Raw genomic sequence first — 16,024 nt, forward strand, 5'->3', positions numbered from 1 at the left:
TTCCAGCACCCCCACACCGCCATCGCCCCCCAAAGAACCCTTGGCTGCCGTCACATTGTGCTCCCACTGCCAAGTACAACCCTGACATGGCCAGAGACTGGACAGACGACACAGAGGAACATGATTCTGGGCAGGACCCAGATACAGCAGCATCAGACGTGTACGGCATTAGAGGACAGTTAGGGTCAGTGGTAAAGTTAGCTTTAAGATGTCAATGGAGTTCTTTAAAAAACAAGGCTTCCCCCCACCCCATTTCTATACTCTTCCTGAAGGGAAGAGGGAACAAAGGGACAGAATCAACACATCAATCTCTGTAGGATGCCAGTTTATCTTCGGGATGGGGGAAGGAAGCCACCAGTCTTTTTGTTCTGGGGTAAGGTGGTAGAAATTACTGCTCATTCCAAATAATTTTTTTCTATTCTGCCCTTGGGGTGATTCCTGTGACCCCCTCCCTGAGACGGTGCATGACAGACCCCATCTCCACCACTCCCTGGACCGTTCCTCCCTTGGCGCGCCCACCTGCCACTAGGCAGGAGCCTCTTTCCCTCTCCCCGTCAGATCAATCATACTTTGGAAACTAGAGTTTGTCCGCATGAAAATTCTTCTTTCATGTGAGACAAGAAACGAGGTTGCTGCTGTGCTTTCACCCACCAGTTTCCCGACGACAACATCCTACAACCAGGACCCAGTGCTGAGGAGCACACCCCCAAGGCACCCCTCCAGATGTTACAGCCCTGCTCCCTCCAAACTGCCCCCCAAAGCAGCTTCAAGCTGCCCCCAGCAGAGGCCCATGAGAAACACCCCAGAGTCCTAATGACACCTGACTGTGTGATGCAGCACAAGGAGACACAGGCACACAAAGCCAGTGTCACACGCGGAGGCTGGATGTGATCAAACAGCTCAATTTCAAGGCCTGACAACTTCCAGTGACGTACTGGGGAGGGAACCAATCAGCAGCGTTCTCTTCCTATACTGAAATGAGGGCCCAGCCGGTGCCCTGAGTCATCTCAGCTCGCGGGCAGAACTGGGCCATGTCCACCTGGGCCTCATGCAGCGGGGGGCAGTGTAGGCAGTGTGGAGAGGCTGTGTGTGCGTGTGAATGTGTGTGCGGGTTTGGGCGGATGAGGGCACACTCCCAGACCATCTGTTCGGGATTTTTCTGGGAATACAGAGAATCTCCAAGGACCCAGAGGCGAATACCTGCCTGTCCGTTTCTTTCTCCAGCTTTGGCTCGGACCCGCAGACCTGCCTACGGAGCAGCTAGGGCTGCCATGGCTCTTGTCCCAGCCCTGGAGGACCAGTGATCTTCCTGCACTGGGGGCTATGGTCATCATCCTCCTCCCCTTCTCTGCTAACCCAAGCCTTGCCCACTTCCACATGGCACGGGGCAGTGTGAGTAGGGCTGTTAGTTCATGAACCCACTGATGCCCACGTACACTGCTCTGTCCACTACCCACAGTGCCTGAGAGAGAAGGAGTGGCTGACGCGCAATCTAGAGACCTAGCGTGGCCACAGAGAGTGGGCCCTGCGCTGACTCAGGTACACAACAGAGCCAGGGCCCAAGGCCCATAGGCCGGCCTCTGTGCGGGCTCCCCTCACGGCTAACTCCCACTGCTTGCGAGGTGGGTGGGCTTTCAGCTTCTCCCTTTTATGCCCAGTGTCTAATGACCTCAGTGAAGCAAAGCTGAAGAGCCCACTTTCAAATCAGAGGTCAAATAGAGCCCAGTGGACACGAGTGACAACCACATCTCCCCCAGTGTGCAGCATGCCCCTGCTGAGGCATTTTGTTCTAACAGTCCAGGGACCCACCGCTGCCCCAGGGGGCAGAGAGGCTCAGAGGCAGCCTGACCCCAAAGCCATGCCCTTCCACTGCCCTGTCCTGGCATGCTTCAGGAAGCACTCAGAGGAGACGTCATGTCCGGTGCCAATGGGCTCAGTCACAGCCTTGCCTCTAGCCCCTCGACAGGCAGGAAGTGCTAAGTTACAACACTGCACATTTCTGTCCTAAGACCACACCCCTCACGGCCGAGGGCCTGAAGAACTGATGCTGCGTAGTGCAGGGGCGTGTGGGGGACCTACCTCGTCGGATTCATCTGACAGTGTCTGCAGCAGGATGGGGAAGAGGCTGTCCGTGTGTCGGAACATCTGGGGAGAGAGAAGCCGAGCACCTGTGAGCTGTGCTCTTGTCCCAGACAGGCCCCTGCAGGCACAGGCAGAGGCCCCCGGGCCCAGGGCTCACCTTGCGGGGAGTTTTGATGTAGAGATGGTACAGCCACTTCAGGACGGCAATCCTGGTCATCATGCCGATGGCCGTGTCACTCAGGTGGCAGTTGAGCACCTGCACGATTCCGTCGAGGTCAAGGGTCATTGGGGCTCTCTCAGCACTGTGGGCAAGACCAGGAGGGAGAGCTGAGTGAACCTGCCATGTGCCCTCTCCCACTGAGCTGTGGCTCTGCCTGGGCCCTCACACCCAGAACCAACTCATGGTCCCGGGCTCAGCATGCAGACCTGAGCAGCCGGCTCGTGTGCACCGCCTGGGGCTGCATCTCCCTCCCATCCAGGGCTGGCTTCTTTCCCTCTCCTAGAGAGTTTGGAACCTGCAGCTTGGCTGGTCCTGTTCATGGCACACTGGCAGGGAGGGTCCAACTGTGGGGACCTCAAGGCAGTAGCTCCAGGGTCCCTGTTGGCCAGGCAGGCCCGCCCACCTGAGAAGCTCAGGAAGGGCCCTGCGAACAGTCCTGAGGCCAGCAGCCCTTTCAGTGAGCAGCTGTGGGACACTGTCTGTGGCCAGTCCAGGGCATTTGGCCCTGCAGTGGGCATCCTGGACCTGCCTCTGTCTGGGAGTGGCAGAGGCCATTTGGACACAGCCTCTGCCCCCATCCCTGGTGTGAAGCCCTGTTGTCCTCCAGTTGGGGCAATGCTGCGCCAGCCGCCCAGAGGAGCTTGGGTGTCCCTGGGAGACAGTCACCCTGTGCCTGCCAGGGACCAGGGCTCCAGGGGTTTGAGGTGGTTCGAGAGGTCTGGCTTCTCTTCCCTTGCCACATCAGGGACCCATCACACCGTGAGGGCAGGCCTGCGCTTCCTGGGGGCGGGGGCCTGGAGTTTAGCTGCCTGCCTGCACCAAGCAGTCTTTCAGCGGCATTTCCAGGCTGCTCAATTATTCATCTGCATCAGGAAGCTGGTGGCTGTGGGATGCGCATTTGCCTGCAGCCTCTCTCAAGTCCATGTGATGTGAACCTCTACGGGGCACTGTTCTGGGTTCTGCAATATGAAGCGGAATCACTATTTAGTGTGGTCTGAAGATGCCCCTGTGCCCACTTCAGTGGCGAGATTGCATATCCATGCTGAGTGCCACAAGATCTGAGTGTGTGAGTGACACAGCCTCAGGTGGACACTACAATTTCCCCAGGAGCCACAAGGCTCGAGGCTGCTGTTGTCTTCTGGGGTGTCACAACATCTAAATTCCTCGGTAGCCTAAGACACCAGGGAAGCTAAAGCGCAGACAGTCCTGGGGTGGCACCCGGCACCCTGAGCCTGCTGTTCAACAGAAACACAGAGTCACTCACAGACACAATGTTACCTCTTTCAGTTTTAAATCAAAAATGGAAAGAGAAACAGGTAAACAACATTTTAATTAACCCAACATATCCGCAGTGCTAGCATCCTGGCACGTGGTCAACATAGTGGACGTCCTCACGGCTGGGGCTCAGAGGGCCTACCAGTGTGCTCTTTCCGCTGATGGCGCAGCCGTGTTCAGCTCAGCTGCATCTCAGGTGCTCCATGGCTGCGCGGCTGCCATAGCAGCCAGCACAGCAACTGCGTCAGGGCTTCCTAAGCACTTTCCGACTGCCTCCGCCGGGTTCCCAGAGGCTCCCTCTCCCTCTGCTGCTGATCAGCACTTACTGTGGCGCTTCGCCTTGGCCAGCGGTCATGGAGCTCTTCTCCTTGGGCTTGGGTCGTGGTGCTGTCCCACCCTGGTCTGTTCTTTCCTAACCTTGTGTCCCAGAGTCGATGGTGAGGCCTCTTCCTGCAGGAACTGCAGGCATCTGGGTGCATCACGGGCTTAAGGGTGCCTTGGTGCTTCCTGCCTGGTCACTGCCATGTTCTTAGCTGGACCAGCCCCAGGCGTCTATTCCCCCAAGGGGCTGAGGGCTACACTGGTCAGGGGAGCAAGGGCTCTGATGGCACACGCTGTGCTGAGCATGCTTCCTGAGTGGCCTTGCTAACTCCCCCCACAGTCTGCACCTGGTCGCTCCGTTTCCATTCTGGTGGGGGCTCAAGCACAGGCTCCTGAAGCTTCCAGAGCCAGGCCTGACAGGAACTGGCAGTCTGAACCTGAGCCGGTGACTCTGGAACGTTCTGCCCTCCACAATGTACTACCTCCTAATGGCAGAGGCCACGAGGGGCATCGTCTCTGTGTCCTGGTGGGGGCAGCAGCCTTACAGTGTGTTTCATGTATTTGCTTGTGGGAAAAGCACATACGGGCCTAACATGAGCAAGACGACCCTTGGGACAGCCTGGCGCTGATTCAACAGGGTCCTGTGACATCAGAACCATGGCTCCCTGGCGAGCCGAGCTCCAACATGGAAGGCAAAGATGCTGCCAGCCAGCCCACGGTGCCACCATGTCACGGGCACACAGCAGAGGGAAGCCTGTAGTGTGAGCTGGTGGCCTGGTTGTTGTATGGCTCTCCCTTTAGCAGACGCCACCAGGGCAAACCTTCCTGAAATGGGCAGCTGAGCCTGTTAGTCATGCAGGTGTTGGCTTTGCCAAACCAAGGGCTTCCTACTGGAAAAAGCCCTCACACTTCATGAAGATTGCTCATTCTGTGCACAGGTGTGCAAATCCAGTTCCACAGACAGTGCAGGGTGGTCCCAGGCCCAAGCGACTCATGTGGGGAACTTGCTCGTGGGCTGTGGTGCTTGGCACAGCATGCCTCCTCTCCTGGCTGGCTGGAGATGACTGTCACGGGAAACAGCTGTACCCCAGGGCACAGGAAACTGATCCAAGCTGGGGACAGGGACGACGGCCTTGAGTGGGCAGCTCTCCCGGGCCCTCCGCCCCAGCTTAACTACTCCGTTAGGAAAAGAAGGAAGTCTACACGCAATGCGCAATGCATTTCTGCACCAGTTCCAAGTCTAGACAGTTACTCCTGGGGCTTTCAAGACTCTGCAGCAGCCTGCTTCTGCGGAGCCTTCTTGGAGTGCACCTCACAAAGTGTCTTTGCGTACTGTGGAGTCCCAGCGCGTGGCCCTGCTGCACCTTCCACACAACAGATCCAATGACCACTGCTTGCCATGCAGCCGGCGAGCACTTACAAGAGCAGTGGTTCTCTCCAGGAGACGGTACTCTACTTCCTTAGGCGCTCCTCAAATCAACAGGTGAACCTAAAAACAGGGCTGTGTCCCAAGCCCAAAGTGCCTTTAAAAAGAAGACCACTACAGATCTTTTTAGGGAATAAAGCTACAGGTTGGGGAGCCTGGATTTCTAGATTATTCTTACTTGTGTAAGGGTGGAATCCTATCAAGAAGAAAGCATTGAAGGACACTTGCTTTGGCAAGGTGCTGGCAACAGAAGGCAGGCTGGGCGCCACCTGCGTGAGACCTCTAGCGTCTAGAGAAGGTGCGAGGCCACGGGGCAAAGCCCAGGCACTCTCCAGCCATGACCAGTGAGGCACAAGAAGGGCGCTGTGGCTTGTTCCCTCCCAGACTCAGCCTCGACTGACTGATGAGCTGGTGAGGTGGACAGGAAGGTTGACTTGGAGGGACACAGCTCTGCAGTGAGGCAACAGCCCTGGGGTCCTTTGCTAGCCCCGACTCCATCCTGAGCTGAGGCGGCAGAGGGCACCACTGCCTTAGGCTTCCCCGCTCCCGCACCTGTCAGTCAAAACCCACTTCTTACGTACTGCTCAGCTGTTCTGTTCTACTGACAGAAAACAGACTGAGATGTCAGGGCCTGGAGCAAGCTGGGCATCGCTCCCCCTTGGTCGCTGGTTGTGGAGTGACCTTTGGTACAAGGATGTTCTCCAGGCCCTGCTCAGGGAGAACGGCGGATGCACTATGCAGATGCCTTCTGTGTGCCAGGATGCTCAGAGCTCACAGTACACGTCCACTCACACAGGCCCAGGCACCCTGGAGAGTGGTGACATCGTTATGTCTGGTTGACAGATGAGGAATCCAAGGCAGCAGGGAGAGGCCGAATGCGGCCCCCTGCTGGCCTGGTGGGGTGGGATGGGGACAGGCAGCTGGTTCCAGTGCCGTGAGCGCCCCGGAGGAGTCAGGCCCATCCTGGCCCAAGTACATTAAGGCACAGGCGCTGCCCTCTCTCAACCCCGTCTCTGGCTTCGAGCTGGCTTCATCTGTCCTATCTTCCCCTCTTTCTACCCGTTCCTGTTCCCTGCAGGGCTGGGCAGTCCAGCCCCTCCCAGTGGAGCACTGTAGCTCAGTTGCTGCCCACACTGACCCAGCAACCTTGCTTTCCAGGGGGCTTGCCCTTAGCGGCTGAGCCTGAAGCCATGTGATGTTTTCCCAACAAATCCTCAGGGAGGGGGATGGTATGGGAGAAGAAAAGCACACTGGGTCGGACAGCCACTTTCCCCTTGGTTTGCCTCAACTGAGGAGCCTTTGCTTGCTCTTTAAAAAACATAGCACGGGCCCGGCCTGGTGGCCTAGCAGTTAAAGTCCCCGCCTTGAATGTGCTTGAATCCCATATGGGCACCAGCTCTAATCCCGGCGGCCCCACTTCCTATCCAGCCCCCTGCTTGTGGCCTGGGAAAGCAGTCGAGGATGATCCAGAGCCTTGGGACCCTGCACCCGTGCTGGAGACCCGGAAAGAAGTTCCTGGCTTTGGACTGGCGCTGCGCCAGCTGTTGCAGCCACTTGGGGAGTGAATCATCGGACGGAAGATCTCTGTCTCTCCTCCTCTCTGTATATCTGACTTTGCAATAAAAAATAAATAAATCTTAAACAAAAACAAAAACATAGCATGCACAGCGCAAGGACGGCTTCCAGGCAGGGCCTGGACGCTCAGGGTGCACTCGGGTGCTGTGTGCGTGGGAGTCTGGTGGAATCTCTGAGTATGCCAGGTTCTCCAAGGGGGACAAATGCCAAGGTGCTCGGCATCAGCATGCTGGTGGCTGCTGTCGTCAGGTGTCCCCACTCTGGGCCAGCTGGAACTCAGTGGAAATGGCAGGAGGGGACAGCATCCCGGGCATGCAAGGTACATGAACACAGTGGGGTGAGCTCTGCTGTGTGGTGACTCCGGCTAATGCCAGGCTGCCCACGCTTAGCCAGCAGCACTACAGGAAGCAAGCAGGTGGAGGAGCTTGGCCGGGCACTCGGCTGTCTTCCTGTCAGTGAGGAGACCTCTACTCACTAGGAACTTCAGAGCACCAGGTCATTTGTTCTTGTTTGTTTTGACGGCAGAAACCGTAGGACTCCATGTTAGCTCCTGAACGACAGGTCTAACAAAACACCCCGTGGTTTCAATGATGTGGCTGTTGGCCTCGGAGCAGGGGGCGCTTGGGGGACCTAGCCCGGCCGGTGGCTGAGCAGGCGCCCAAGACAGGCGGCGGATCCGTGAGTCCCTCAGTCACACCCCATCTCAGCTCCCTCTCCCGTGTCCCCACCAGTTTCCACTGTCACCCCTCTTTGGGACATGACAATCTCCGTGGCCCAGATTACAGCGACAAGTCGACAATAGGATTTCCGGCTGCCAGAGGGAGCTCCCACCTCTCAGCTCTGGTCTTGCCATTCCCAACACTCACAACAGGGAGCAACACTGGCTCCCTGGCCTCCAAGGACAGAACCCTCCCCTTAGCTCCGGAAACCAGAGCCCATGCCTGCCTCCTGCCCCTTCCAGGGGCTCACTCGGCTACCTGGACACAGCCCCTCTCTCACCTGCTCCTCCTACCAGCTCCAGCCGGGAAACAGCGCAGGGCACAGCACATTTAGAACTCATCTGTTCTCTCTCCATCAGTTAACCTGGAACCCACCCAACTCCTTCCCTACGCAGACTCCCACTCAGCCGAGCCTTCATCCCTGTGTCCGGGAGGGTAGCTCTGTGCCCATGCATGCTCCACACAGCAGCAGCCCCGGTCTCCTCCATCCCTACACTCATCCTCGCACAGTGGGAGCATCACTGAGCCCAGGATATGGGGACACGAGCATTTTCTGTGATGGGATGCCAGGGCTTTACCCAGCCGTGTTCTGGACTGAATCTCCACCTAGCACTCTGCACAGCAACCCCTTTCTGGTAATTTCCGGTCTCACAGCAATCCTCCCCCATTCCCAGTGACTTCCTGGTTTCTTCCCAGCTTTTCCACTGGAGCAGCTTAGGGACAGGGAGGCACCCTGGGCCCTGCTTTATCTTAGAGCCCACAGGGCCAAGCACAGCCACTGTGAAGATGTGAGATAAAGCACCGCGCATGGGGACTGGCCAGCACTACTTCTTTTTCTTTTTTGCAAGGCTAATTGTTTTATTGTTAGAAGACCAGCACTTCTGACGCCCTCTGTTGAGGAGGCCATGATGTGGGGGCGTGTGTTTACAATCAGTACTTCCTAGTTCTGGAAGCACCCTGGGGCCCAGCAGGCAGGATTAAGCTCACCAAGAACATGAATGAAGGTGTGGGCCCGAAGGCCTGGGAGAGGCACCTCCCTCCTCTTGGAATCACCAACCAAAAATGTGACCCAGGGCAAGTCCACGTGCTTCGGACCTGGGTGGAACTGTGGCAGTTCCCTCCCCAGGAAGCCCATCACATAGCAGAGGGTAGAGGCCATAAGTGTGGAAGGCAATACTTAGCCTCTTGGCCTGCACTGCCCCCTTGTGGCAGGCTGTGTCACGGCAGCTAGATGGGTACAGAAAAGAGTCCTTTGTATTCTCCGGCTTAGCTGGCCTGCACTGGGCTTGGTCTGTGCTTGTGCAGCCTTTCCTCCAGTCTGAGTCTGGAGAGCCCCATGTTACCTTAGACAAACCAAAACTGCTGAGCAAGGGCATCTGGGGGCAGCTGGGGGCTGCCATGAGCCATCCACTTATAACCTGGCCTACTCTAGCCGCTTCCAATCCCTCCCCAGGGGCTCTCTGTCCAGGAGATCTGGGAGGGACAGGCCTTCTCACAGAGCCCCTCAGGCCTGTACCAGGCAGCCTGGGGTCTCCTCTAACTCCAGGCAAGATGTCTCCTGCTTTCCACAAATACTTCTCATGGAACAAATTACTCACCTGGATGGAGTGAAGACACTGACGCTGCTGCTGAAGCTGGAGTCACATGAGCCATCCGCACCTCCTGGAGAGGAAGAGGGAGACATGAAAGGCTGCCGGGCCTTGTGGATGAGCAAGGTCCCGGATGCACAAAGCCGTTCCTCTGCAGTCCCTAGCACCGAGTCAGGCTCTTGAAAAGGAACAGGAGCCTATGCAGTCCTCAGCGCTCTTGGGACAGTACACAGCCTGGCGAGTTTGCAGGTGCCAGGATCTGACAAGGGCAACATCTGGGGAACACGTCTTAGGGATCAGAGGGACTGCAGGCTCCAGGGCCATGGGTGCAGAAAGTGACTTCCCAGGGGTGGGCGTCCGGTCTGGCGGCTCAGAGGACAGCACCCCCTGTCGTGGCGCCTGCAGTGGGCTCCCGTTCCAGCTCCCAACACCAGCTCGCTCTGCTGTGCGTCCTGGTGGACAGCAGGTGCGACTCAAGTAGCTGGGTCCCTACCACCCACTGGGGAGACCCGGATTACTGTTCCCAGTTCTTGTCTCAGAACTGACCCTGATTCATGTCGTGTTTTTTTTGAAAGACTTATTTATTGGAAAGGCAGATACACAGAGAGGAGGAGAGACAGAGACTGTCTGATGATTCACTCCCCAAGTGGCTGCAACAGCTGGAGCTGAGCCAATCCGAAGCCAGGAGCTTCTTTTGGGTTTCCCACGTGGGTGCAGGGTCCCAAAGCTTTGGACCATTTTCGACTGCTTTCCTAGGCCACAAGCAGGCAGCGGGATGGGAAGTGGGGCCGCCAGGATTAGAGCTGGTGCCCATATGGGATCCAGGCGTGTTCAAGGCGAAGACTTTAACTGCTATGCCTGACCCAGCTTCAACTGTTGTAGGCATCTGGGGCAATGAACCAGTGGGCAGGAGCCATGTCTTATCTCTTTCTCTGCTTCTTAAATAAATAAAAATTAAACACACACACATATGCAAACACAAACTTTGGTACACAGCACTGTCAGCTAACAGAGGATGTTGGTCAAAACTAAAATGAGATACTGTTTCACTTCCGCTAGGAGTGACTACAATAGAAATAATGACAAGTACTGGAGAAACCAGCACCCTCCACCATGTAAGATGGTGCGGTTACTGGAAAAGTCTGGTCTAAGTAAGTACAGTGTTACCACAGACCCAAGCAAGCGTGTGGACCACTTCTAGGTGTGTAGAATAAAAACATATGTTCCAGTAAAACTGGCACCTGACATTCACAGCAGTAACATTTACAAGAGCCTAAAAAATCCAATGACCCAAACGCCCATCCCCTGACGGACGGAGGCACGCAATGTGGCACAGCCACGTGATGGCGCACTACTGCGCTGTAAAAGCAGATGTGGTACCCACACATGCGCACTGTCAGCGAGCTCTGCAGGCCGAGCACTCTCCCAGCCTCGTGGACAGCACATGCGCTGAAGAGCATGCCTGACGCTGGCTGAGCTATCTACTGGATCTCCAAATGCATTCTTTAAAAATTAAAAAATTATATATATATATTATTTTATTAGAAATGCAGGGAGATACACAATCTTTATTCACTGGTTCACTCCCCAAATGTCTGCAATGATCCTGGGCAGCAGCAGATCAAAGCCAGCAATGCACCATCCCGCCCCGGTCTCCCACGCGGGCGGCAGTGCGCAGGCACTTGAGCCTTCAACTAGCCTCCCAGGCGACGTTAGCAGGAAGCCGTGCTGTGGAGGCACTGGGACTGGCACTGCGACGTGGCATGCAGACATCCCAAGTGGAGGCACGCCCCACTGTACTACATGCCTGCTTCTCCCTGGCCAGCTTTTGCTGTGGCTGAAATTTGTGATTTGGCCTTCAAACTCACACAGTACTTTCAGGTTCTAAGTTAACGTTCCAACAGGGAGGAAACTTAAGTGAGGTGGAGTCGGACCGTGGGAGGTGCTCAGGTCACTGGGGGCATACCCCAGGGTTGCAGAACTTGCCAGAGGTACACTACTGAAGGCTAGCACCGGTCCCAGTCTCTCTGACTCTCCTCTGCAGGTGGTCTGCCATTGCCATCTGCTGTCCGCATCCCAGACAGACCGGCCAGGCTGCCGGGTCACAGACTCAAACCTCCCAAACTGAGTGACATACACCTGTTCTCTCTGGACAGCCAGCTGCCTCAGGTCCTACTTTGCGCCCTGCAAATATAAATGGGAGCATCATGTCGCTTCTGTACCTTGCCTTTCCCACTCCGTGCATCTCCCAGCAGCCTCAGTTCAGGCGTGGGCCTGCAAACAGAGGAGCTCTCCACTGCCACCTGTCCCTTCCTGGCCCAGAGGCCCCGAGGGGGATGGGACGCCACGTCCCGGGAGCACTGGCCCTCATCCCTTTTGGAAATGCACACATTGATGGATGAAATGGTACTGACGCCAGGTATATGCCTCCTAAACTCGCTCTTCCATTGCTCCCATATTTTCTTTTGCACAGGGTCCCTAGTCACCAGGCTGCCCTTTAGAAAGACTTCTAGCAATTTCCATGTTCTTGCTGTGTGAAGGGCACCCATCTCCCCACAGCCTCGCCCAGGGAGGGTAGGGATGCTGCGAATGTTTGCCAGCAGAGTGAATAAACACGGTGCCCTGCTGTTCTTGGCCTCCCAGCCGAGCTTAGCAGCCCTCGCTGCCCTTTGTGCGGTGGCAGGTGGGGGGAGCTGCAGAACCAGGTGGTGCTTGTGCACACAGGCCAGCCAGCCTCTTGAGCCCCGGTTCCCTACTGACCAGCTGTGACCTTGAACAGGCCTCTTGGCCTTGGCCTGTACAGCAGGGGTAATGATGGAAAACCTGCACCAGTCAGTTGTTGGCCATGACAATAAGCTCACATCCAGCGGCTTAAAATGATGCCCAGCACTCCGTGAGAGCCATGGCAACATCTGTACTGCAGGGAATGCTGGCTTCCTTCTCACATCTCCTTCCTCACATTTTCCTCCCAGTTTTTTCTTTTTTTCCTTCTAAGAGGTTTGTTTGTTTATTTATTCATTCCCTTGTGCTGAATACCAAGGTTTTCGATGGGGAAATATCTGGGTCTTGTAAACATTTTCTGGGTACACCAGTTTTGGATGTAAATGTCATGCATGCTATGATTTAGGGTGTGGCTTATCCTCCAAGGGTTCAAGTGCTGAAAGTGATGTGACAGGTGGTGGGCCCTTTAAGAGGTGGGGCTTAGTGCAAGGTGGTCAGGTCACGGGGGATGCTGTTCTTAGGAGAGCTTTTCAGTGACTTCCCTGGAGAGTGGGTTGTTAGGGAACTACCTGGCAACTTCTCTGCCCTTCAGCTTCCTGTCTCACCACACATACTCTCGTGCACACACACCTGCTGCGCTGCTGTCGGCCACAATGTGCTGGAGCCAAGGGGTCCCCGGCTGAGCCATTCCCGGGCTGCTGGGTCTTTGGCCTCTAAGACGGTGAACTAAATCAACATCCTTTCTCTGTGTATCATCTGCATTTAAATATTTTGTTACAGCAAAGGCGAAGATGGGAACATCGTTCATCCACATTTTTCCACATAATTTGTGCTTGTGAATTTCACATAAGCAATTCTTACCAAAGGCTTTTGAAACCGAGTCTGATCAAGCAGCACTGGCTACTAACCTTCAGGGAATACAGGGAACAGACGACCCTGACAAAAACACCACAGGCCTAAAAAATCAACCACAAGGAAGGGAGAAGAAAATAAAAAGGGAGAAGAAAAGAACAGAAGGCAAGGTGAGGACGGCAGGAAGCACAGCAACCTCCGCGCACGCCGAGGGGAAGCACGGGCCCTGAACGGATCCGTGGCGACCTGAGACGCTGGACCATTCTTTCCTGAAGTACGAGGATGGAATTGTGGCAATGTTTAGGAAAGGGGCTCCAATCTTTGGGAAATATACTCGATGACAGATGACAGATGGGGTCAGCAATCTGTGAGGTGAGCACACAGCTGCCCTGGTGCTGGGCCTTTTTCTAGCCTCTTCATAAGTTCCTTTAGTGTGCTGATGATCCATTTTACAGATGGGAACACTGAGACCGAGGTTACACAATGAATCAAAGCACACAGTGGGTCAGTGGTGAACCACAGGCAGCGCACCCACTCCTCTCCCTGCCTGGTTCTACATTCAGGCTATACAGCAGTCTCTCGTTTGGGTTTTTATGACAAATTAGGATAGGGCTGTGAGCCAAGAAAGCAGCTAGCTTTAGAAGCTGAGGGTCTGAGGCAGCAGGCCAAGTTACCACCTATGATGACAGTGGTTTTGTTTTTTTCCCACACTAATATCACCATTTTTCCCCCTGCATCTGGGGTCAGGGGAGAAACAAAGGGAGAAGCCCCACCCAGCCTCGCACCCATCCCAGGTCCCCGATGTGAGGCATGCTCCAAGGGTCCTACTCTAGCAGTTTTAATAGTTCAACAGTTCTGAATTGCTGCCAGTCTCACCATTCCAATCACGATGAAATCTATTCGGAATCCACTGGCTGACATAGTCTCTTCATCGTTGGGGTTCTGAGATCAGCAGTTCAGTTGGAGGGGATGCACCTGTTAGAGTCCTGGCTGCTTCACTTCTGATCCAGCTCCCTGCTGATGTGCCCGGGAAGGCAGTGGAGAATGGCCTAACTGCTTGGGCCCCTGCGCCCCCATGGGAATCCCTGAAGAGGCTCCAGGCTCCTTGTTTCAACTTAGCACAGCCCTGGCTGTTGCAGTCACTTGGAGAACGAGCCAGGAGAGAAGATCTCTTGCTCTGTCTGCAACTCTGCCTTTCAAATAAGTAAATAACTAACTAACTAAATCTTATGGAAAAACTACAACAGAAGCTGAACTGACAAGCAAAGTGATCCGCTGAGAGAGGTCCTGGAAGGGCCAGCCCTGCTAACCAGGATTACTCCCAAACTGTAAGGTAACAGACACAGTTGTCTGAAGCCACTGCAGTCTGTGCTCACTGTAACAGCACTGATGGGCAGGGATTACACCTGCTGTGGTTTCTCCACTAAAATATACACCTCACCTGCTACTGTCTGGGCATCTCCCACCCACTGCTCAGCCCCTCCTGACAGGCACACTCTCCCAGGGACATGGCCGCCTATTTGCCAGGAACTGCCTGGTGGAGAGGCAGCCAGAGGCTGAGCAGGCGTCATGTACATAGCACGGCCTGAGTTCGCCTGTCTCCTTCCTGCCCACACACCTGCTCTTCGCCACTGGCTGCCCCATCTCAGTCAATGGCACCTCTGCTCTTGTACTCATCTGACTTATACTTCATGTGCAGTCACCTTCTAAGGCCTGCGCTCCAAAGGATCACGCCCTGGCTGGCATCTCCGAGTCCCCGGCAGCTGGAGTGATCCTTCTGAGAAACTCATGGCGCAGCCAGGGCACCTGGCACCCAGAATGAAGGTGGGTTCCTCCAGAGGCGCAGCAGCATGCCCCAGGGAGCCCCTATGCACACACTACCTATGAAGACCACCTACAGAGAAAGCATCTATGCCCACTACTGCTTTTTGAGGACAAATCAACGTACAGGGCTCTGGGGACAGGCTGCAGGTACATGGCCTGGCTGACCTGCCCACTCTCTGGCAGATCTGCCAACAGGGATGCCCACTTGTACTCCAGCCCCAAGCCCACCAACGTTCTCCCTCCGGTGTGCTCCCACCTGTGTCCAGCCCCAAACCCACTGACAGTGTGCTCCCACCTCCCCGGGCATGGCACTCCTCTGCCCTCCTCTTCTTCCAGGGCACCCCTGCTTACTCCTCGAAAACCGCTTCACTTGGGGAACTGGAAACCCAGGCAAGCTTGCAGGAGCTGGGGGAGCACCTATGCAAAGCCTTACAAGCCCAAGAATTCAACCTTTTTTTTAAAACAAACAAACAAACAAAAAACTATTATGTATGTCTGTGATATTTTTCTGTTGGAAGGCTCTTTTTTAGCAGCTAAGGTTTTTACATGACTGTTTTACCAGGGTTTGTAAGATTAAGACAAAATTAGAAAATATCAAATGATCTGTAACAGGCAGTTGATCAAATAAACTGTGGCTTATCTATCTACCCTAATGAAATGAAATATTATGTAAGTATGGTACAGAAATAGAATGCAAATTAGAGCAAAAAAGCAAACTATAAAATGTATCCCCAAAGTGGATGATTAGCCTGGCGGTTAAGCATTTCTCCCCTCACCCACTGCTTGGTTTCGATTCCTGGCTCCAGCTCCTGGCTCCAGCTCTTGGCTCCAGCTTCCTGCCAACCCAGCAGGCAGGGTTTCTGTGGTTAGGGTCTTGTCACGCCTGTGGGGGAGGGGGAACTAGGGACTGGGTGGTCTGGATTGTGATCCTGGCTCCAGCCCCTGACCTTGATCCAGCTCCAGCCCCGACTAAGCCTGGTTGTGGGCAATGGGAGGAAACCAATAGATGGGAGCCCCATCTGCATTATTTTTGCCTGTTGAGATGAATAACGGGCAGGTGCTCTGGTGTAGCGGGTAAAGCTGTTGCCTGCAGTGCAGGTATCCTATACATGTGTTGGTTCAAGTCCCAGCTGCCCTTTTTTTCTTTTTTAAAGATACATTTATTTTTACCTGAAAGGCAAATTTACAGACAGACAGAAAAGGAAAGAGCAAGATCCACTGCCCATTGGTCATTCCCTAAATGACCACAACAGCCAGGGCTTGGTCTGTGCAAAGCCAGGAGCCTGGTGCTTCCTCCAGGCCTGCCACGTGGACACAGGAATGTAATGTCTTGGGTCATCCTCTGCTGCTTTCCCAGGCCACAAAGAGGGAGTTGGACTGGAAGTGAGCACCTGGGACTCAAACTGGTACCCACATGAAG

General features: G+C 55.0%; 1 protein-coding gene across 2 annotated transcripts in view; it reads right to left on the minus strand.

Moving 5' to 3' along the window:
• Positions 1-16,024, minus strand: part of VAC14 (VAC14 component of PIKFYVE complex) — an 83,605-nt gene that overhangs the window by 50,231 nt on the left and 17,350 nt on the right. The window contains exons 10-12 of one of the 2 annotated variants that reach the window (XM_040982403.1): positions 9,217-9,277; positions 2,240-2,384; positions 2,080-2,145 (exon numbers count right to left, since the gene is read on the minus strand). In XM_040982403.1, the coding sequence (XP_040838337.1) occupies positions 2,080-2,145; positions 2,240-2,384; positions 9,217-9,277 (272 nt within the window). Of the gene's footprint in view, positions 1-2,079; positions 2,146-2,239; positions 2,385-9,216; positions 9,281-16,024 lie in introns of both variants that reach the window. The other variant, XM_040982401.1, reaches the window with a different exon arrangement.

The sequence above is a fragment of the Ochotona curzoniae genome, unplaced genomic scaffold, assembly GCF_017591425.1.
Source record: "Ochotona curzoniae isolate NIBS_2020 unplaced genomic scaffold, NIBS_Ocur_1.0 contig_3622, whole genome shotgun sequence".
NCBI lineage: Eukaryota > Metazoa > Chordata > Mammalia > Lagomorpha > Ochotonidae > Ochotona > Ochotona curzoniae.